This window comes from Bombina bombina, chromosome 12 (genome assembly GCF_027579735.1).
Source record: "Bombina bombina isolate aBomBom1 chromosome 12, aBomBom1.pri, whole genome shotgun sequence".
Classification (NCBI taxonomy): Eukaryota; Metazoa; Chordata; class Amphibia; order Anura; family Bombinatoridae; genus Bombina; species Bombina bombina.
Window position 1 is genome coordinate 28,347,846 of NC_069510.1, and position 24,571 is coordinate 28,372,416.

Consider the following 24,571-nt stretch of genomic DNA (forward strand, 5'->3'; position numbering starts at 1 on the left):
GCCGGACCTTTCATGTGAACATGCTGAAGGCATACCAGGAAAGGTCAGAGGACATAGCCGCTATATGTGCTCCGGCCATGGAAGACTCAGAGAGTCTTCCCATGCCGGAGCTCCCCGGGCGGAATAGGATGCCCCCAGGCGTAGGTGACATACAGTTATATGAGAGGCTAGGGACTAGGCAGAGGGAGCAAGTCAGCCAGGTGCTAGGGAACCGGCGAGACATGTTCTCCACTACCCCTCGGTACACCACGGTAGCGGTGCACTGAGTGGAGACCCTGGGACAGGCGCCCCTGTGACAGCCAGCATACTGGGTTCCCGAGGCAGTTAGGGAAAATATTTGCAGCGAGCTCAGTGAGATGCTGAACATGGGTGTCATTGAACCATCCAACAGCCCCCGGGCATCCCCCGTGGTACCGGTACCCAAACGGGACGGGACCACCCGGTTCTGCATAGACTACCGTAGGCTCAATGACAGAACCACCTCCGATGCCTACCCTATGCCCCGGGTCAATGAACATTCTAGACCGCATTGCCCACGGCAACTTCCTGACCACCCTAGACCTCTGCAAGGGACACTGGCAGATCCCCCTGGACCCGGATTCTATTCCAAATTTGGCATTCATTACCCCATTTGGCCTATACCAGTTTAAGATCATGCCATTTGGGATAAAGAATGCTCCAGCGACCTTCCAGATAATGGTAGATCACTTGACGATATTGCGGTCTACAGCGACACCTAGGAGGAGCATTTTGTCCATCTAGGCATTGTTCTAGACTGCATCAGGGCCACCAGTCTGACTCTTAAGCCCGACAAATGTATGATAGGACGCTCGGAGGTCTAGTAGCTAAGACACCGAGTAGGCTGCGGGAAGCAGTAGCCGGAGCCGGCCAAGATTGAGGCAGTCGTGAACAGGCCAACCCCCAAGATCAAGACCAAGGTCTTAGCATTCCTAGGGACCACCAGGTACAACTGCAAGTTTGTCCCCAACTACAGTGCCCTGGCCAAACCTCTGACCGACCTAACCTGTGTTCCCCCGAGTGTGAGGCCGCCTTCCAAAGCCTTAAAACAGCCTTGATTTCTGACCCTATCCTGGCTGCTCCTAACCCAACCAAACATTTTTGTGTCCATACAGATGCCTCCATGTATTGGTTGGGAGCAGTGCTGAGCCAGGTGGACGAAGAAGGACATGACCACCCCGTAGCCTACATAAGTAGGAAGCTGTTGCCCAGAGAGGTGGGCTACGCGGCAGTGGAAAAAGAATGCCTAGCCCTGGTGTGGGCCCTTACAAAACTACAACCCTACCTGTACTGACAGGCCTTCACTGTTCTCACGGACCACAACCCCCTGGTTTGGCTCAACCGAGTCTCTGGGGACAATGGACACCTGTTGCGGTGGAGTTTAGCCTTGCAACCCTTCAACTTCACTATCCAATATCGGCTGGGAAAAAGCAATGGGAATGCTGACCCAATTCCAATATAATTTGTATGTCAACGACACCCAAATCTACTTCTCTGCACCAGACCTATCTCCTTCCTTGCTAACCCGTGTCACTGTATTTCTCACATCTCTTCCTGGATGTCCCCTCACTACCTCAAGCTAAATCTCTCCAAAGCTGAGCTCCGTATTTTCCCCCCTTCATCCAAAATCTCCACCTCCAATCTCTCTATAACTGTCGACAACTCCATCATTACCCCTACCCCACATGCCTGATGTCTTGGGGTCACATTTGATCTTTCTTTTACTCCTCACATTCAGTCCCTGGCTAAAGCCTGCCGCTTCCGCCTTAAAAACATCTCTAAAATTAGACATTTCCTTACACAAGACACAACCAAGATTTGAATCCACTCTCTCATCCTTTCCCGCCTTGATTACTGCAACTCTGTCCTCTTTGGTCTCCCCAGCTGCTGCCTAACTCCTTTACAATCCATAATGAATGCATCTGCCAGGCTGATCTTCCTTACACGTCGCTCTTCATCTGCTGCACCTCTCTGCCAATCCCTTCACTGGCTTCCTCTTGCCTCTAGGATTAAACACAAAATTCTCACTTTGACATACAAAGCCCTCAACTTCACTGCTCCCCCCTTTATCTCAGACCTTGTTTACAGATACTCTCCCTCCCGTCCCCTTCACTCTGCTCATGACCTCCTACTCTCCTCCTCTTGTGTTACCTCTTCACACTCCTGTTTACAGGACTTCTCCAGACTGGCTCCCATCTTGTGGAACTCTCTGCCTCGCTCCACAAGACTCTCCCTAGTTTTGAAAGCTTCAAGCGCTCCCTAAAGACTCTACTGTTCAGGGATGCATACAACCTACACTAACCTTTCTTTATACCAGTTCCTCTCCTCCATTGCTATCCCCTGAACCCCCTTAGCATGTAAGCCTAAGAGTCCAACTGTTTGTAGATCACCTTCTTAAGAGCTGACTACAACAGTGCGACTCTTGGCAGGGCCCTCTACCCACTTGATCCCTATAAATGTTTTGTTGTACTCCACCTTTGTTTATATTGCTGCTGAATCTTTACAAATAACTGATAATAATAATAATAATAATAATAATAATAATAATAATAAATGCTGACAGTTGGGATAGCTCCCCGGACAGCCCCAGGCCAACCCGTGTGTGGATCTAGCCGGGTCTGCCAGACTTTTCAGGGGGGAGCACTTTCATGGATACCAGGCTGTCAAGGCTAAACCCCCACCCCCTACTATCCAGCCCCTCCATTTTCACACTGGATTTGGCTTTTTCAGGGCATTCACAATCTCCGAGACTCTTGGTTTTGCAATATGTACATCCTTACGGAAGAGCTGATCTCTGACTGCCTAACCCCTTTCCGGCTGGCCGGGCCTCCCTGAATATCTGCTGACCTTTACCCCAGGTCGCTCCAGCGGCCCTTCACCTTTTGAGGATTGTTACCCCCTAGGGCAGGCAAGAGGTGGGATGATTGCCGGAGGGGAGCTCCTTTGGCAACTTGGGGTTTCGGACTACTTCCCATGGCTTTCCCGGTGTACGTTTGATCACCTGTAGCTCCGGCCCCCAGCAACGGATCATGTCGCTTTTTGGACCATGGCATCTGGGGACTGAGAGCTTTCCAACGACACCCTGCTCCCCTGGGATCACCCCGAAATAACCACCTCTATATCACTGGGACTCTATGGAACTATAACTGCTATGGGGGGCGCCAGCCTGTCTGGAGGGGCGGGAATGGCGGGAGATCTGGGGGTCTGATAAGACTCCTTATCAAGATGTGTTCGTGTATGCAAGCAGTGTGTTTCCACAATAAAGTTGTTCTTTGTTTCACCTGAATACTGGTTCTGTCTGGTTATTTGGGTGGGCACCGCTATAATCACTTTTCTCCGCTACATAGCGGCATGTTCCAGGTATAGGAATGACCCTTCTGGCGGAGTCGGGGTAGCCGGTGTCTGTCACAGTGTGTGTGTATGAGATTGATTGTGTGTGTGAAATTGTTTGTGTGTGTGTGTATGAGATTGTGTATGTATGAGATTGTTTGTTTGTGTGTGTGCGTGTATGAGATTGTATATGCATGAGATTGATTGCGTGTGTCAGATTGTTTTTGTAAGTGTATGAGATTGTGTGTGTATGAAATTGTGTATATATGATTGTGTGTGTGTGTGTGTATTTCTGCAATTTTAAGACATACATTACAAGCATTTCAAAGCACACTTTTAAAAATGTATTAACATCTATTGCATGGAGGGGGGCTCATCTTGAAAGTTTCGCCAAATGGGAGGCCCACTGTCTTAGACTGTAAAACCTCTAGACTAGGGTAATTAACAATACCTGCTTTTGCGCAATTTATTGCTTGAGTGCCCATTTTATCAATGGCTGCACGTAATTTGTAATCCAGGGAGCACAGGTTCTATACTTTTGTACCTTGTCCATCCAAATAAATCTGAAGGATTCCTGCCAGCCTGGTTTAGAATCTCTGAGATAGATTCACTAACAGCTCTCTCCAGTTTACCAAAGCTCTCTGGTTTGAAAAGATTATCTAATTATTCTGATTGGTGTTGCAAGGCTTCTCAAAGAAATCTAGAAAAGGAAATTTTAGCTTGGGAGCTGTTTATCTTACGATGCAGGTCCTGGATAGGAACAAGAGACTCAAACATTCAAAGAGTTTGAGTGTTTTTATCTCCATGGAAGTCTCTCAAATCTCCACAGTTCCTATGTTATTCTATGGAGCCTGTTCAATAAATCTCATTCACCTCTACCTGTTAGTCATAATTAAAGGGACAGTTTATCCTAATGTTTACTCCCCTTTAATTTGTTTCCAATTAGCTATTGACCTGCTGGAGTGTATTCAATTGTTTACAGATGGCTCCTTTACCTTTATATCAGTATTTGAAATAGTTATTAATTTTGCTCCTGGTATCCTTACCTATACTGAAAGTTTATATGTTATAAAAAAAGCTGTGTAAACACAGCCAGCACAAGAAATGACACTTTCAGTGGGAGATATTCAAAAGCTCAGCGCTCAGGTTAGCTATTCTAAGGAGTCTCGTCGGTACGGTGAGGCCCTTAAAAAAAATTAGAAACACAAACTTTAACTTGAGACATATTTATGTTGCTATGTAGTCTTCTTTATGTGAAGCAGAGACCCCTACATTACAATAAAAGGTCTAAAAAAAAAAAGATTTTGTGTGATTTGTCTCCATGCCAGCGAGGTTTTCAATACCAGGCCCTAAGTATTGGTATTTAGTAAAAAAAAAACAGAAATAAGATAAGGAGGCATTTGTGTGTACAGATAGTGATAACACAAGGAGATATAATTTCCCTGCAAGCTCAACCCATTTTAATGGGTTATGGTGTCAAAGAACAAAACCAGCTATTTTATATATAAAATTAAACAAAGGAACAAGTTATCATGCATTTTATAAGCTTCAGCTCGTCTAACATAAAGGAACAATTTCTCATACATTTTATACTCTTCAGATCATCTAATAAATCATTAGAAACACATTAAGGGAAAAAAATGAAACAACTTTCCAATGGTGAGTCAATGGCAAGAGGCATATATGTGCAGCCCTGACGTTTCTACCTTCCTTTTTGAAACTGCAATTCTTTTTCTGGTATAAATTTATGTAGAAAGAGGACTTTGCTGCTGGAGAACAGTGATGAGGTGCAAAGAGGTGATGGAAGAGTTAAAAAGAAAAAGTTGAAAGCTACTTGAAGCTGTGCTGGGGCAGAGGGGGGGGAGTTGCATGAAAAATGGCTGACAGATGGGTAGGGTCCTGTTCATTACCATACACACAAACACATGCTGTGGTGCTTGGAGTCAGTAGCCAGGGATTACACTGATAGTGAGAAAAAATGGGGGATTCCCACTGTGAGGGAAATCTGTCTGGATTTGAACATCCTTGTTGTTTTAACTCTTTCCCTACATGCTCATTATTCACACTAGTAAAAACAAAATATTCCATGTTTATTTACTTAATGTAACATGACCTATTAGTATAACATTTGAAACTATTAATTTGATTTAAAATTGAAGTCAAATTGGTTTTGATTTAACAACTGGGAACATAAAAGACTGTCCCTTTATATAGAGAGAAACAGCATGCTCTATCCGAATCATAACATTTTTCATTTTCACTTTACTGTCCCTTTAATATACTCTGCCAAACATATTGTTAATTTCTTTCATATAGCGTACCCTGTGCTCGGCTGTAATGAAAGCTTCTGTGACCTTAATCCAGCAGTCACAATAAACCATTTACTCTTATGAGCTATAGAAAATATCAAGAAGAGCAAGTGAAGTTTACTAGTGGCAGGACTTAAAGGCACAATATACACCAATGTTCATATAACTGTATGTATTAGACACTACTATAAAGAAGAATATGTACAAATACTGATCTTAAAATCCAGTATAAAACCTTTTAAAAACTTACTTAGAAGCTCTCAGTTTATCACTGTTGATGAGGTTAGGCTGGGACAGCCACTGAAAGGGGCTGAGAAAACAGTTAGAGCAGACACTCCCTCGGCATCAGTCTATATCTGATACTTTGGGGCTTGGTTAGGATTCTGAAAATTAGCACAATGTTATTCAAAAATAAGCAAAACTGTACATTGTTACTAAAACATTCCCAAATGGGCTATATAAATGGATCATCTACAAAACATTTAAGCAAAGGAAAATCTAGTGTAAAATGTCCCTTTAACATTCTTCAACCTCAAATGATGGTCTAAGAACCCGCAATTCAATTAAAACATATATCCTTTATTAGCAAAAGACTTTGAGAAAGCAGTCTGGTGAAACTCGTCACATGGCCTGCTCAAGGAGGGGTCTGATCTCTACATGAACTGTGAGTTGTTCCACTATGTGGTTTTATGCTTTTTATAATAAAGGATATATGTTGTAATTGAATTGAGGATACTCAGACCATCACTTGGGATTGAAGAACGTTATGTCCCGCAACAAGTAAGCTTCATTTGCTTTTATTGTCCCTTTAAAGGGACAGTCTAGTCAAAATTAAACTTGCATGATTCAGATAGGGCATGCAATTTTAAACAGCTTTCCAATTTACTTTTATCTTGAAATTTGCTTTGTTCTCTTTGTATTATTTGTTGAAAGCTAAACCTAGGTAGACTAATTTGCTCATTTCTAAGCCCTTGAAGGCTGCCTTTTGGCAGTTTTTTCCACAGTTAGACAGTACCATGTGTGCCATATAGATAGCATTGTGCTCAATCTGGAGTTACTTTTGAGAGGACAAGGATTGGCTAACATGCAAGTCTGGCAAAAGTACTGAGATAAGGGGCAGTCTGCAGAGGCTTAGATACAAGGTAATCACAAGTTAAAACTGAGATAAGGGGCAGTCTGCAGAGGCTTAGATACAAGGTAATCACAAGGTAAAACTAAGATAAGGGGCAGTCTGCAGAGGCTTAGATACAAGGTAATCACAAGGTAAAAAGTACATTAATATTGCCAAGTTGGTTATGCAAAACTGCGGAATGGGAAATAAAGGGATTATCTAATTTTTTAAATAATAACAATTCTGGAATAGATGGTGCCTCTAATTGCATCATTATACAGTTTTTTTTTCTCACCTATGTAAATTAATACAACTACACTGAACCAAATTAAGGAAAACCAGGACAGAACTGCCTAAATATTTTAGATAAAAGACACAATTTTTGAGTTAGATAGAATTTTCTTTAACTAGGGGAGGGGTGAGACCATATAAGGAATCAGCTATTTACAAAGGTAGTTTTTTTTACCAGTAAATCTGCAACTGAGATTGGTGTGTGCCACACAGCTCCTACTTATAAAAAAGGTTTTAAAAAAGTCTTGATTTGGCACAATAAACAACCTGCTGGCATGACCCACACAAGCATATGGAACTTCACCACCTAGTACTGCCCAACTCAGCAAGGTCTGAGCATCCCTGAAACCATTACAGTAATCTCAAAAGTAAAACTGTGTGACAATCTTATAGAAAAGTAAATAAATAAATAAAACTGTGTGACAATCTTATAGAAAAGTAAATAAATAAATAAAACTGTGTGACAATCTTATAGAAAAGTAAATAAATAAATAAAACTGTGTGACAATCTTATAGAAAAGTAAATAAATAAATAAAACTGTGTGACAATCTTATAGAAAAGTAAATAAATAAATAAAACTGTGTGACAATCTTATAGAAAAGTAAATAAATAAATAAAACTATGTATCCTGGAGTCTATTTTTTTCTGTCTTTCTAGCAGAATGTAATTGTATATTACATATGAAGAGGGATAGATAGATAGATAGATAGATAGATAGATAGATAGATAGATAGATAATGGTTGGACAGATAGATGGATAGATAGTAAGATAGATGGATAGATAGTTAATGAGTGGATGGATGGATAGAGATAGATAGATAGATAGATAGATAGATGATAGATAGATAGATAGATAGATAGATAGATATAGATAGACAGACAGATAGTGGATGGATAGAGACAGACAGATAGATAGATGATAGATAGTGGATGGCTAGAGACAGGCCGATAGATAGATAAAGATAGATTATAGATAGATAATATATATAGACAGATAGAGACAGAAAGATAGATAAAGATAGATAGATAAATAGTGGATGGATAGAGACAGACAGATAGATAGCTAAAGATAGATAATATATTCTAGATAGATAGATAATAGATATAGACAGAGACAGACAGATAGATACAGATAGATAGATAGATAGATAGATAGATAGTGGATGGATAGAGACAGACAGACAGATAGATAATAGATTCTAGATAGACAGATAGATAATAGATATAGACAGACAGATACAGATAGATAGATAAATAGTGGATGGATAGAGACAGACAGATAGATAATAGATTCTAGATAGACAGATAGATAATAGATATAGACAGACAGATACAGATAGATAGATGTAGATAAATAGCTATGATATATGTACAAGTAAATAAAAGAAATACAGAGATGTAAATAGATGGTGTCGGAAGAATAAGAGGCACATGTCTGGCACGACAATCAGATAGCACCATTTGCCACAAGTGTCACCTGCCAGCCTTATTCTCAGACACTTTTAATAATGAATTCAGCGCAGGCTGAGCAGCTCACACAATTTGAAGACAACATGTGAAATAGCTTTTATTGTCGTTTTGTGTTCCCTCCCCCACTTCTCATTCCTTTTCTTTTTTCTTCCTTTCAAACCCTAAGACAAAAGCCACCAGAGAGTGCCCCAGGGAGCCCTCAGCCTGCTCCTGCCACCTCCCCACAGCCTGGCTGGCTCACTGCTCTCCACACTCCCCATTCACATGCAAATCAATCGGGAAGATCACTCCGCCCCCATAACAAAACTTTCTGCAAGTTTTCACTAAGAAAAGTAGTCCTCTACTAACCTCACCCTGCACAGGACCAGAGTGGACACTGCCATACCCGTTATACCAAGGTACCCCGCAATTCCGTGATGCCCTGACATTTTATTAGAGGCAACACCATTGAATTGGGATTTGTTAAACAATTTGGATACTAGTGGCGGAGGGATTTGGAGTTGTTTTGCTGTGCGCGGTGCACCCTGCTCCTCACTCTCAGTGTGGGACTGATCAGAAGGGGATACATTGTTGTGCTGTGCGAGGAACCTACGCTGTGTGACTGGAGCATTACCCAAACCTACATACAACTTTACCCCTAAAGGATATTTTGTACCATTTTGCCCCCTTGCAGGGATTGGGCACCCTGAGGATCTATGTTACCCCAGTAAGTTACCCTGAGAGTTGGAGGAATGCATCGGATTGTGCTTGCAGCCTTGCTTTGGTCACTGCCTGCTCCCACACCAGGTAAGTACTTTACAACTACTCTCTGGTGAATGGATCTGCCTTACACACTTACATGTGCCATGGTAAAGAGATATTGGTACTGCTGGTGACTCTGTTACTGAGATGTGTTGGTATAAATGCATTGGTACAACACTCCGCGGGTAGTTGACCGCGGAACTTGCAATCTAACAGTGAGAGTAATGGTTATGTAATGAGATAAGTTTCCAAGCTGTTTTATATGGTTAATGTATGGGTTAATATGGCATTGCAGGTGGCTGAGGTGCCCGGTGATGCCCCCAGAGCGCTGCAGGATGAGTTGTGCCAACTGCAGGGTGAGTTGTACCTACTGCAGGATGAGTTAGTTGTGCCAACTGCAGGATGAGTTAGTTGTGCCAACTGCATGATGAGTTAGTTGTGCCAACTGCATGATGAGTTAGTTGTGCCTACTGCAGGATGAGTTAGTTGTGCCTACTGCAGGATGAGTTAGTTGTGCCTACTGCAGGATGAGTTAGTTGTGCCTACTTCAGGATGAGTTAGTTGTGCCTACTGCAGGATGAGTTAGTTGTGCCTACTGCAGGATGAGTTAGTTGTGCCTACTGCAGGATGAGTTATTAGTGCCAACTGCAGGATGAGTTATTAGTGCCAACTGCAGGATGAGTTAGTTGTGCCTACTGCAGGATGAGTTAGTTGTGCCTACTGCAGGATGAGTTATTAGTGCCAACTGCAGGATGAGTTATTAGTGCCAACTGCAGGATGAGTTAGTTGTACCTACTGCAGGATGAGTTAGTTGTGCCTACTGCAGGATGAGTTAGTTGTGCCAACTGCAGGATGAGTTAGTTGTGCCTACTGCAGGATGAGTTAGTTGTGCCAACTGCAGGATGAGTTAGTTGTGCCTACTGCAGGATGAGTTAGTTGTGCCAACTGCAGGATGAGTTAGTTGTGCCAACTGCAGGATGAGTTAGTTGTGCCAACTGCAGGATGATTTGTACCGTTTGTATTAGTTGCTCTGTAACTGGGAGCTCTTTATGATTTGACTCGTGGTTCTTTCTTAGAATTTCACTCACATTCTTACTCTGTTCCTGGTAACCCCCCCCCCTTATACCCATCGCTCCCAAATACTTATTTCCCTTGTTAGCCACATTATTTAACCCCATTTCTAGTCTAGATCATTAACACCTACCGCAACCTAATTTCTCTTCAACAGTTCACCTTAGTTTCATCCCTTCCAATCATTTTACTGTAATACTCAAGTTACTTTATATTATTAAAAAAAAAAACACCCACATTCATTTTCACAACCTTACTCATTATCCCCCCCCCCCCCAATGCTGTCTCCCCATTATTATTCTTTTGCGAGCACTCCTCTGGTTACACAGCTACACTTTAGACCCTCTGACCCTTCTCCAATAAACCAGCAGAAGAGCCTTTCTCATGGGATTCCTACAGATAACTGCACTAGTTAGTATCTATACTAATCTATAATCCGTTTCACTTTAGGGGTGTAGAAGGTTGGTCTTTCAGTAGCCGGTAGATATGTCTGCAGCAAAGTATTTAGCTAAGAGCTGCTCACCATGAAATGTAGTAGTATTGACCACAATGCTAAGTGTCTAAAGTTGAATTGGCACTGGTGGAACTTATATTAACCCATTTTTATTTAGTTTGTTTTAAACCCCTCTTCTTCCTCCTTTGCTCTGTGAAATATGACTCTACCACAGAACCCTAGGGCATATGTAGAATTTTTGATATTTGTATGGATTCTACAGTAATGAAGAGGTACATTGCACCCCCCAATGCTGCATCTCTTAACCATTTCACTGCCAGTCTAGTTTAAAATCTGTGTGACTAAAGACATAAAGGCAGTTACTGGTGCAAGTCAGCGATGCTGGATTGTAACATACTTATATAGAGTTTGCCTGCTTCTCTATCAGTTTCCTGTGTCACATCTTGCAGCTTCTAAGATAGATCTGCTTTCTGTTTCTTAGTATAGACTCTAGAGTTCATAAAGTGTTTGAATAATGTGGCTGCACACCTACATATATTAGACTGGGTTTCTGACCTACATCTGTTGATATCTGCAGAATCTTAACCATTTTATTGTCAGAGCTGTCAATTCAATACCTTTTTATTTGCAAGTCTCCCTGGCCAAAAATGAGTTAATATTTATAGCCAAAAAGACAGGTTGCTGTCAGTACATTTATTCTGGTGCTGTCATATTAACAAGTGGTTTTTGCCTTTTTGTGGATTATCTTTTTACATTGGTAAATAAATGACTACTGGATATGAAGAATGTATCATTATTATTTTTTTTTTCTTGAAAATGATCTTAAAATCACAATATATTTTGGAGGTGGGTTTAAAAGAAAATGCAATTTTGGTGCATGTTCCATCTGCTATTGATAGAGCACCAAACTTGGGGATTTACTAAAAAATCCAGTAATCTGCACCAAATTAGTAGATATTTTTTTTATTTTTAAAGCAAACATTCTCATGCTTTGACCTATTCTGATGGTGCACCAGTCTATTTGTGTGCGAGGATTTAATGCATGAGAGACAAGCTAAAGAGTTATTAAATGAATCCTCAATTTCAGGCTAGTCATGCCAATAGTAATATCATTTTTTTTTATCTTCAAAGCTCACACCCATGCAGACCAGCGTGATAGATGTTTTGAGCAGTTATTAATATAATTGCTGTCTCTCTCACCTGACTCATAAATAGAAACTGCTGCAACATATGTATCTAGACACCAAAGTTTCTGCAGACTTTCCCCTGTCTAGTTTCATAGGCTACTTGATGTACTCATTTCCCATTTGCAAAGCATTTGGCTGAGCAGGGGTAAATCTCACCTTTTTACTGTACTTTTACAGTTATATACCAAGCACCAAGTTCTCCTTTTAAAGGGACATTGTGGTGGAAATATAATTTTGCATTTATTTTTAAAACAAATCTCTTTCTTTTAATTATGTGTTTTTCATTCTTTCAAAGTCAGCATTGAATACCTGGAACGCCTTCATTCTGGAGCATATGCATGTAGGCCTGCATGCCAACCAGATTATCATTGGCTATGAATGTATTCAGTCTAAAACCACATACATTACTTTGTTAAATGATTTTAACCACAGTCACAAATTCCATTATTAACATTCTAATACAGTGGTATCAAAGTACCAGCCCTGGGTCCATATGCGGCCCTCAAGATAGTTTAATCTGGCCATCTCTTGTTTATTAGGTAAATCTATTAATTTGGCTCCATCTATTTTTTAGGGTTCTATGAGGTATAACAAGTTGATGTTCTATATAGGCACTCACAAGGTAAATATAAAGACAAGCGTCAAGTGTAGACTCCCATCATGCACTGCTTGGATAAATGTCACTTTTTATTATGTTTCAGAATGGTCTCTTCACTTGGCACTCACAAGATAAGTATACACAGTGTATGTCTATTGTGGACAATAGCTACTACCAAGCACTACTACTTGGGTAAATGTCACTTCCTGTTTCTAGTATATCAAGTTCCAGTGCACTCACTCTGTTCAAGTGACCCCCATGGAAGAAGAACACTTGGCCAGTAGTCATCCACAGATACAATGAGCTCTATACCACTGTTCTAATACATCTGCTCATGGACTTAATAAAGGGAATAGTCTAGTCAAAATTAATCTTTCATGATTCAGATAAAGCAAGCAATATTAAAGTTCCGATTTTCTCCTATTATCATTTTTTTTCTTCGTTCTCTTGGTATCTTTATTTAAAAAAGCTGAAATGTAAGCTTAGGAGCCAGCCCTTTTTTTGGTTCAGCACCTGGGTAGCAATTGCTGATTGGTGTATAAATGTAGCCATCCAATCAGCAAGCGCTACCCAGGTGTTGAACCAAAAATGGGCTGGCTCCTAAGCTTACATTCCAGTTTTTTTTAAAATAAAGGTACCAAGAGAACAAAGAAAAAATAATAATAGGAGTAAATTAGAAAGTTGCTTAAAATTGCATGCTCTATCTGATTTATGAAAGTTTAATTTTGTCTAGACTATCCCTTTAATATTTAATACTATATATACTATCCTCATAACCAGAACTAGTGTTGCCAACTAGGCAACATGTATCTGCTTATAAAAAGAATTTAAAAAAAGAAATTGGTAATATAGTAGGTTTTACAACTTGAGCAGCCAGTAAGGCATTCCTTAGGCAGCTGCCTATGTTGCACAATGTTAATATATAGGGTTAACCCTTTCCCACTCACTTCCTCTACCAGACACAGACTGCAGTGTGCTTGTAGAGCAGAGGGTAATTAGTTTATGAATTCTAACCTTCAGGCTTCAGGTATAATGTGGCAGACGTGGAATTCTGCCCATGCAGCAGACAATGCTCACTGAGTGATACAATGGCTTGCTCTGATTTCCCTCTTTGTTGAGGGTTAAGAATAGTCTCTGCTGTGCAGCTGTTGTGTTTTCCCATGAGCAGACGGGGGTGTTTGTGAGTTTGCTTGTGTCCAACCTCCCCCTTCTTTCTTCAGAGTGGCCACTTCAGGACAATCGGGGCTGAGACATCTCAAATAATTGCACAGTTGAGTGACCCCATGCAATGCATTTTTATGTGTGTTTTAAAAATACAAAATCCAATTCCCTTTTATATGGGATTCAACTGTACAATTTTTCAGAGCATTTCTTCAACTTTGTCATAAACAGAACCATTGATTATAAATGGGCACTAATATGAATATATAGATATGATTTAAATCAGGGATAGATCTATCAGTAGGCAGCTGCCCATAGGTGTCTTAAATCAAAGGGCTTGTAAGTCACAAGTCTAATGTATTTATTTTAATTAAAGCTAAACAGAGGCTTCAAAAATGGTTGATTATGTATAGTTAAAAAATAAAATATTTTTTGCAATATGCTTTCCTAGATTATTTTGCTCCCCTTTTTCTGAAAATGATGTCCTATTCTGAGAAAGGAAGAACACACTGCATATTTCACAAGCCTAACCCTGCTACATAGTTGTCACTTATTGGGCTCAGAAGAGATTGTCAGATAAGGAACTGTACCTGGATAACAAAATGAACGCGACTAGCTTACTTTAACTCCTGTAAAAGTTACCAACTCCAAATAAGGCATGTGGTGGGGATAGTGAGTTTGGCTATTGAAAGGACCACTACAGTCAACATAAATATTTCATGATTTGGATAAAGTACGCAATTTAAGAAAAACAACTTTCCAATATATTTCCATTATCAAAATGGTCACATTCTTTCTATATGTAGAATTTCTAAGGCTTATGCAAAAGTGAACAGTTTATACATAACTGTATATACATTTTGTGATTGGCTGATGGCTGTCACATGATAAAAGGGGAGGGAAAATTGTTTCACTTTGAAATTTGCCAGAAAATATTTACTGCTCATTTTAAATTCAAACTAAGTGCTATTGCATTGTCTTTTTATTGTGTATGTCAGTTATTCAACTCTACTGTTTTCAGTGGTCCTTTTTAATGTGATAAAACAAAGCACATATACCCTATACTGATAAAAGGGTGTGCAGCAGCATCACAAGTGTGCGTGTATGTGTATATATATATATATATATATATATATATATATATATATATATATATATATATATATATATATATATATATATATATGATAGTCTTTTTGGTTCTGGGCATAGCTTGATAGTTTACTGAACTGCTCGACAGATCGGTTTAATTAAGAATGTATTTGTATAATGTAGATATATGGCAAATAACCAACACAGTTAGGAGCCAGTGGCTCCCTGACTTCTGGGTTTGTCGAGCCCTGGTTTACTATCTTTGGAACAGTGTGATTTACTTACTTGTAGTTAGTGATGCTTTTTAGTTGGCAGAAATTATATTTCAATGCATGAACAAATATTTTATTAAAATTTCTATTCTCTCTATAAGAAATATCTTATTCACAGGAAAAAAATATTTCTAATCACAGTCTCTTTGCAGACTTGAATAAATGCAAACATTTAAAAAAACTTACTGGCCTGAGTGGAAAAGTCTCTTTTTGATGATTTGTGCATCACTGCAAAAAAACAAATGTAAAATGATTTTTCTCAGCGCAACTTGTCTATTACACAACAGTATTTTTGTTCTTGTGGCTTGTCTTTAAAGTCATTCAGTTAAGACATTTTAAAGAGACACTCTAGTGCACTGGTTTTCAACCCTGTCCTCAGTCCCCCTAGCAGGCAAGATTTTCAGGATTACCTTGGGTTAGATCAGGTAAAATAACCATGTTTACTAACCAGATGATTAATTCACCGGCGCTCCAGTTTAGATACCCTCAAAACCTGTCCTGTTAGGGAGGTCTGAGAACAGGTTTGAAAACCAGTGATCTAGTGTCAAAACAGAATTCCGTTTTTATTTTTAAACACATTTCCTTGTTTTTAACGGTGTGTTGGACTTCTTCAAAAGGGTTAAACATTTTTCCAAAACTGCACTTCTGGAACCTCCCCATTCTGCTTCAGAATAGGATAGAGCTAGTGAATGGAGCATACAAAAGTATGCATGCTTCTGATTGGCTCACTGGCTGTAGCCTCATCTGGAGTGACAGAGGACCACAATTCACTATTTGCTGGGAGTAAGCACACAGTAAAACATATAAGATTTAATAAAATAGAGGGTTTGATTTTTACACCAAAATGTCCCTTTCCCCCCAGAAAAATGCTAACTAGAACAGCATTATTTTGAAGTGTAGTTAATTTAAAAACAAGATGAGAAATTAGCCTGTTAAAGAGACACAAAACCCTTTTTTCATAACTCAGACAGAGCATGCAATATTAAACAGCTTTCCTATATACTTCTATTATCTAATTTGCCTTGTTCTTTTGGTATCCTTAGTTGAAAATCATTCCTAGGTATGCTCAGGGGCAGCAATGCACTATTGAGAGCTTCAAGTAATTGTCTCACCCAGTGTGTTCAGTTTTTCCCCAGTAGTGCATTAATGGTCTGAGGAAGGGGATTGCCCTGAAACGTTACTGTTATTAAACTAAGTATATGATTGAAAAACTATATATGTGTGTACACACACACACATGCACATTATTTCTTTTGGAGTGTGTTTGGAGACTCTGTACCAAACACTGTTACCTTACAGGTAGTGCTAAGGTTGTGTGAGATATATATGTATGTGTGTTTGTGTATATATATATATATATATATATATATATATATATATATATATATATATATATATATATATATATATATATATATATATATATATATATATATATATATATATATATATATATATGTGTGTTAATGAATCATTAGTTTTAGTGTTAACTACAGTTTTTACTTGTGGGTTTTATTTTTTCATCAGCTGATGCTTTTGATCACATGGGGCTGTATATTATTTTAAGTTGTCAAGTGGCTACTTTATTTAACTTTATTTTGTGAGTCGTATTAATTATGCTACCAGTGGTCAAGGTCAAGATATTTATATTTCCTTTAAATAGCTATAGAGGTCTGATCTGTCTCTTTTTAATTTATATGTGTATATTGTTCTCATACATTGTTCTCATACATTATATGGTGTAAATATGTATTAGTGGTGTTAATATAAAATCAGCCTTAGTTGACTCTCTAGTAGAGTTGCATTAGTATAAGGGGGGCAGTGCAAACAGGCATGCTCAGGAATGCAGGTTTATGCAAGATGTCAGCTATGTCTATATATGGAAAAGCCACCATCAAGTTAAAATATACAAATCTCCACTAGATTTCTAATTATTAACTGTCTTCAATGTTTTATTGTGCATTTTAATTAATCCAACTATAGATTGTTAGGAAGTCACATGACCAGTGTGTGCGTGTAATATTACAAGGGGAAGTATTTATTTCATGTGATAATAACCATCATATTTATCTATCAATTAAAGGTTTACGATGTACACAGCCTGCAGAATCATGCTTGAATGGGGGAAGATGTGAAGTTTCATCCAATGGGAACAGCGTGTGCCAGTAAGTACATTTTATACAAAGAGTAACTTATATTCAGTTTGTATATACAAAGAAAAATATATGTATGTATGCAATATATCTTTGAGTTTTCTCCAAATACCAAACATATTCTCACAGTGTTTTGTATATGTATTGTTCTATATATCTAACATTCAAAATGTATTTGTAACCTGAAAGTTTGTATAACATATATACACACACACACACATATATATATTTCTTAAGTATAGAAGAGGCACTCACAGGTCTCACAGCTGAACGCCTATCATTGAAGTTAGCCGAGAACGGTCTTGACAAAGGTCCCTGCGAGGACAGAAACGTTGACCTGTCCTAAATCTATGAACTAATAAAAGTCTTTATACCTACTAAGACCTGTGAGTGCCTCTTCTATACTTAAGACATTTCTACCTATCTACCATAGAGTGCACCCAGGCATTACTATCAACAGTGAGTGCTTGGATCCCTCAACTTGCGCATATATATATATATCTTTACAGCGATTCGCTAATACAGCGCTTTGTGGAGCTGAAGTTCAACCTACAAGGATTTTGAAACAGTGCTGTAATCATCGTAAGATTGCGAGAAAAGTGACTGGCACCATTTTGTTATGCGCAGTTCACTCTGTTTACATCATTACAGTGCAATCTGTGTCTCAGTGCTATAGTCTGAGAAATTTTACTACAGTAATTGTCACTATTTTACAGGTACAGTTTTTATTGAATACTGTGCTGTGCTAGTGTTAAACTAAACTTAACGCTATTGCACCCCTAATATATGTTTTGTTCAAACATGTTTTTAAACACTGGCAAGTCAAAAGAAGGCTAAAACTGCCTTGTTTCACTTTAAGGCGGTTTTCACTTTATAGCGGGGCTCCGGTCCCTAACCCGCTGTATGAGCGGGGTATGTATGTGTAAGTTAAGGCACAAGATCTATATAAATATATTTATGCCAGAACTTGACAAATCTGATCAGCCAGAAAGACCTGATTATTATACTTATATCTCTTTATGCAGAAAATCCTCCTTGACTGCTACAAATATAATCTGGGTAGCACGTACATTTTCTATACATTTATCAAACCCTTGTTTATACTTTTTTTAGGGATATGAAACCCAAAACATTTCTTTTGTGACTGAGGCAGAACATACAGTTTTTTTAAAGAAGTTTCCAATTTACATAGTTTATCAAATTGGCTTTGTTCCCATGGTATTCTTTGTGGAAGAGATTCCCAGGCAGGTGTCTGTAGCGCTACATGGCTGGAAATAGTTGCTAATGGATAACATTCATGCAAAACTGCTGTCATATAGGCCCTTTTCTCCACTATGACTGCAGGTTTGCACAAGCAAACGTGCAGTCACGTTATATAGCAAGCAGCGGTGATCAGACTGCTGCTTCCCAGCCCGGTTCTCCACCTCCTGCCCACTTGTGATTGGCTGTGCGCGGGCAGGGGGCAGAGTTTCACGCAAGCGCAAAGGAGCGCTTGTGTGCAATGGTAAATGCGGGCTGCTAATAGCTGCACGCCAGATGAAAAACCGGGCAGACAGGGGCGAATATGTACACAACTGTCCGCCAGTGTTTTGATAAATTGAGCCCATAGTGTCCGAAAAAACGTGCACGCTCCCAAGCTTATGTCTCTGCTTTTTAACAAAAGAAACCAATAGAACAAATAACATTTGATAATATAAGTAAATTACAAAGTTGTTTAAAAGTGCATGCTCTGAATTGTGAAGGAAAAATTTGGGCTTTCCTATCCCTTTAAGCTTCTGGGTAACTGTTTACAACCCTAGCATCCCTATTCAATAAAACAATAGCAGGTTATTGAGACCAATCAGCAGCTGAGCATATAATGAGCAAACCCCTCTAATTAATGCATGGTACTTTTCCCCCCCGCTAAAGCCACACGGACGCTTGAGTCAAGAAATCTTGTTTTCTTTCATTGAATGGGCGACAGCTGGGGTTCGGTCGAAATTCACCCTTTATTGTTAAACTAGGGAGATGAATGTTCTGTGTCTAATCATGTATAACCTCTCACAATGCCTTTTATGCTTAAGCCCTGCCCCCTTTTTTATTAACCCCTTAAGGCCAAACAAATTCAAGCAAATAATTTTGTTTAACGGAAACTTCTTAAATTTATAGATAGTTCTAGATCTTGCTTTAAAATCAGTTTTATAATTGTAAAATAATATATCAATTTATTTTATACTTTTATCGAAAAAAATGTGTTTTTTTTGTTTTAAAATCTATTCTAATTTTAAATCCATTTACTTAAAAATCTTTCCTGTATAAAATATAAAAATAAACTGAAGATTTGTTTCTACAGGATAACTAACAAATGAAAAAAATATACTTGACTTAGCAGGGAAAATATTTCCTGGACTTTTCCAAAATGTCCTGATTTGTACCAAGAAAAGACACAGACAGCTGTATTCAAATGAGCAGGGACAGATTGAATTGAACAAGCCGTGCTTTGGGTACGCAATATGTCACATTATTTGGGGGATAATCCATTCAAAAGACCTTAGCCAGCTTTAAATTCTTTAGTCCAGGGGTGGATACAAAGATAATAAGATGATAAAAAAAAAAAAAAAAAAAAGGATTCGTCTTTATAATTGAAATCGAGGACGGATCTACATTTATAATTTATACCTAAAATCTATATTTCTATTTAAAACCAAAAAATAAACTTAAAGCTTATGAGTTCTGGCACCTGGGTTATTGCCACGTCTTGTGTAATGAGTAAGCAGATGGTCACTCAGTCCCCAGTGGTTTTGAATAACACAACTGTTCAATTCATTTCTCAAATGAATCCTTACAGTGAGTTATTATGTGTGATGCTAACTAGACTTGTAATTTTAAGCCTTATCATTTTAAATGGTTTTCCCAAAGGGGGAGTTACAAATAAATGAGCAATTATCACATTATTTTTTTATTCCCCTTGAAAGCTCTTTCTTTATGAGAACTGCGATGCTTAAAGGGATATGAAACCCAAATTAACATTGCATGCTCTTTCTAAATCATTAAAGAAATAATTTGGTTTTCATGTCCCCTTAAAGGGACATTATACACTCATTTTTTCCTTTGCATAAATGTTTTGTAGATGATCTATTTATATAGCCCATAAAGCTGTTTTTTGTTTATAAAAATGTATAGTTTTGCTTATTTTTATATAACATTGCTCTGATTATCAGACTCCTAACCAAACCCCAAAGTTTTAGGAGAATACCGACGTATATCTACTCTAGCTTGCTTCTGTTTGTGTAAAGGGTCTTTTCATATGCAAATGAAGGGGGAGGGGGGAGGGTCTTATTTCCCACTTGCAGTGGGTGTTCCAGTAACCTTATAAACTGAGCTAAACTGGAAGCTTCTAAGTAAGTTTTTAAACAGTTTTATACTGGATTTTTATATCAGTATCTGTGCATATTCTTCTTTATAGTAGTGTCTATTACATGCAGTTATATGAAAATTGGTGTATTCTGCCCCTTTAAGCATCAAGGTAGAAGTAAATTGGAAAGTTGTTTTAAATTGCATGCTCTTTCTAAATAGTGAAAGAAATAAACAACTTCCCAATTTACTTTTACCTTATTTTCTTCATTCTCCTTATATCATTTGTTGAAAAGTATATCTAGATAGGCTCAGTAGCTACTAATTGATGGCTGCATATAGATACTTTGTGTGATTGGCTCACCCATGTGCATTGCTATTGCTTTAACAAAGGATATCTAAAGAATTAAGCAAATTAGATAATATAAGTAAATTAGAATGTTGTTTAAAATTGTATTCTCTGGCCTCCTATTTATGAAAGATCTTGCGGATCTGATCAAACAGTGCGGATCAGGTCCGCAAGACCTTGCTGAATGCAGAGAGCAATACACTCTCCGTATTCAGCATTGCACCAGCAGCTCACAAGAGCTGCTGGTGCAACGCCGCCCCCTGCTGACTCGCGGCCAATCGGCCGCCAGCAGGGAGGTGTCAATCAACCCGATCGTATTCGATTGGGTTGAATTGCAGTGATTCCTGTCCGCCTGCTCAGAGCAGGCGGACAGGGTTATGGAGCAGCGGTCTTTAGACCGCTGCTTCATAACTGCTGTTTCTGGCGAGTCTGAAGACTCGCCAGAAACACGGGCCATCACGCTCCATTCGGAGCTTGATAGGTAGGCCCCTCTATCTGAACATGAATAAAAAAAAAATTGGGGTTTCATGTCCCTTTGAAATGCAGGACCCAGAATTTTAACCCTGAAGCATGCTACACAGTGATTGTTTGACCAGTGCAAAACCTTAGCAGAGGATATGATTAACATATTCAAGAGACTTTTTCAAGCAGTATGTCCCTGGACTGCCAAACAATGCAAACTGTGCTATCAATATAACAATGCAATGTTTGTAAAATATTTAATCCTTTTACTGCATAGCTGGTATTGTATTTTGGATAAAAAGAAACCTGATAAAATATATACCTGTATATTTCATTTTTTTACATACAGATTTTGTTTATATATTCTTTTTATTTATAGTGGAGGAACAGAGGTATTTAGTGTGGGGGGGGGGGGGTTTCAGGTCTGGTATTTGAAATGAGCCACGTTGGCTACTGGCCACATCTCAATTTCACCTGCCACTTAACAATTTGTCGACAAAGCCGCTATTATTTCTCCACAAATCCAATTATAAAGTCAAGTGAAATCAATACTGTACTTGGGACTGGGAACATCTCAGTATTTATTTATATATTTTTTTTGTTGTGCCAGATTTATACACAGTAGCTAGCTGGCTGGAGACTATATTTTAGCACTGTGCACACACGTGGAATCTGGTACCTGTGCACAAGTAATAATGTGGTTTACTATATTGTTTGCATATGAAAGGACAGCAATCACACACTGGGTTTGCAAACTCAACAAGTTTTGAAATAATATGCAATACAAATATAGTGCATGATATACCCAATGCCTAGCTGTTTTTAGGAGTATTATACTGGACTTGTAGATATGACGTCATTAGTATATAGATAAATAGTAGTATATAATACAAAATCCTCCTTAAGTCCCAAATCACGAGTATCAATTTAATAAAAGGGACAGCCAATACAAAATTGGATGATAACAGTGCTTAGCAATACACTTCATTGGCACCATTTAGGCAATCAACCTAAATGTAGCCACCAATCAGTAAGCATACATTCCTGCTTTATGAATGCCAGCCAGCTATGAAAACCTGTTATAGGCATGGTGCATATATTTATTCTTTTACATGAAATGAAAGAAATCAGCCTATTTCCATTGGCTATTTCTGATTTATCTTCTCTAGGTATACTTGTTAAAGGGATAGTATAGTCCAAATTAAACGTTCATGATTCAGATAGAGCAGGCAATTTTAAGCAACTTTCTAATTTACTTCTATTATCAATTTTTCTTCATTCTCTTGGTATCTTTATTTGAATGTAATCTTAGGAGCCGGCCCAATTCTGGTTCGGCACCTGGATAGCGCTTTGTGATTTACTCCTATTATACATTTTTCTCCATTCTCTTGGAATCCACTTTTGGGTCAGCTCCTGGGTAGCACTTTCTGATTGGTGTCTAAATGTAGCCACCAATCGGCAAGTAGGAATATTTAGAAACCGGAAATACTTTTAGGATATGTATATAGATGTAATGTGGAGAATAAACCAAAAAATTAGGAGCCAGGAGTAAAATTCTAGTGGCTCCCTGGCTTCTGAATTTTATTGACCCCTACAATGGGAAGAATATTACAAAATAGACTTCCAATAGGGGCACTTCCTCACTAGATGAACAAACAATGCAAATAAAACCATAAACAAAATACATAAACAACATCAACCAATATAAAATATTAGCACAGAAAGTGTTGGCGCCTCTGTGTTTTCTCTTCTTCAGAGGTATATAATTAATCGTAAAACCAAATTCTCTAAGTTATGAAAGTTCGCCTTTGTCTTCCATCATGTTCCTTTAAAAATCTGCTTTACAGTGTACATATTGCCCATGGACTGCTTAGCAGCAAAAGATAGGCGCCAGTAAATCGGTGCAATGAATGTTCAGACATTCCTTAAGTTAAATGATGCGTTTCCCGGTTTGTAGGTTATCGCGACTCCCTATGCAAACACATTTCTTCTCACTCTGAGTTTATATTGCATTGAGAAATGGCTCAGTTGTGCACCTTGTTCATGTCATGTTCTTTGGCTTTAACTTACTGGCTAAACCCTTCAGGCAGTTTCCAGTTTGTAGTAAGGGTGGTTGGTGTTTGGTGGAACGATGCCGTAAAATATCCTCATGAATTTAAATTGCGCGGAGTTGTGCTTAATAGCACACTTTTACCCACCTCTGTGTTCAGACAGGTGTTAAAAAAACACTTAGACATGAATCTACAAATCCCTTTGTAGCTATAATTTTAGTGAACAATTAAACAAGCCAATTTCCTGTGAGCTATAATCTGTAGCTGAAAATAAAGTTATTGTACACCGTTAATTTGATTTTGTTTTATTTTTTAGTAACAAGTGCAAATTATAAATAAAAGGTTTGCAAGATTGCATGAACTTTAGGAACCAAGTTAGTGAATTGCCTGTGAACCATGCAAACACGAAAATGAAGAACCAAAACCAGTTACTAAATACAGGTCCCAAGATGTATTAAACTCTGTTAAAGGGACAGTCTAGTCCAAAATAAACGTTCATGATTCATATAGGGTGTGTCATTTTAAACAACTTTCCAATTTACTTTTATCGCCAATTGTGCTTTGTTCTCTTGGTGTTCTTAGTTGAAAGCTAAACCTAGGTAGGCACATTTGCTAAATCCTTAGACCTTGAAGGCGGCCTCTTATCTGAATGCATTTTGACAGTTTTTTACGACTAGAGGGCATTTGTTCATGTGTGTCATATAAATAATATTGTGATCACGCACGTGGAGTTGCCTAGGAGCCAGCACTGATTGGTTAAAATGCAAGTCTATCAAAAGAACTGAAATAAGGTGGCAGTTTGCAGAGGCTTACATACAAGGTAAAAAGTGTATTAATATAACTGTGTTGGTTATGCAAAACTGGGGAATGGGTAATAAAGTGATTATCTATCTTTTTAAACAATGCAAATTATTGTATAGACTGTCCCTTTAAGAAAGAAGTAAAGGCTTGTTCAGCTAGCTCTGTGTACGTGTATACAAACACACCAAGGATATAGCAATACCCATCCGCGGTCATCCATGAAATTTGTAAAATGGGAACAATGATTAGAAATTGCTGTGTAGTAACATGGTTGGTAAGCAGCCACAGATTGATTCTTAAGAGAAAAAAAAGGAAC

The 24,571-nt window shown here is 38.5% G+C and overlaps 1 protein-coding gene across 1 annotated transcript in view; it reads left to right on the forward strand.

Annotated features, from left to right (window-relative positions):
- Positions 1-8,897: 8,897 nt before the first annotated feature.
- The window catches only part of NOTCH1 (notch receptor 1), an 88,410-nt gene continuing 72,736 nt past the window's right edge, over positions 8,898-24,571 (forward strand). Inside the window, exons 1-2 of the mRNA XM_053695527.1 lie at positions 8,898-9,316; positions 17,190-17,271. Coding sequence (XP_053551502.1) covers positions 9,262-9,316; positions 17,190-17,271 — 137 coding nt within the window. The 5' untranslated portion in view covers positions 8,898-9,261. The remainder of the gene's footprint in view (positions 9,317-17,189; positions 17,272-24,571) is intronic.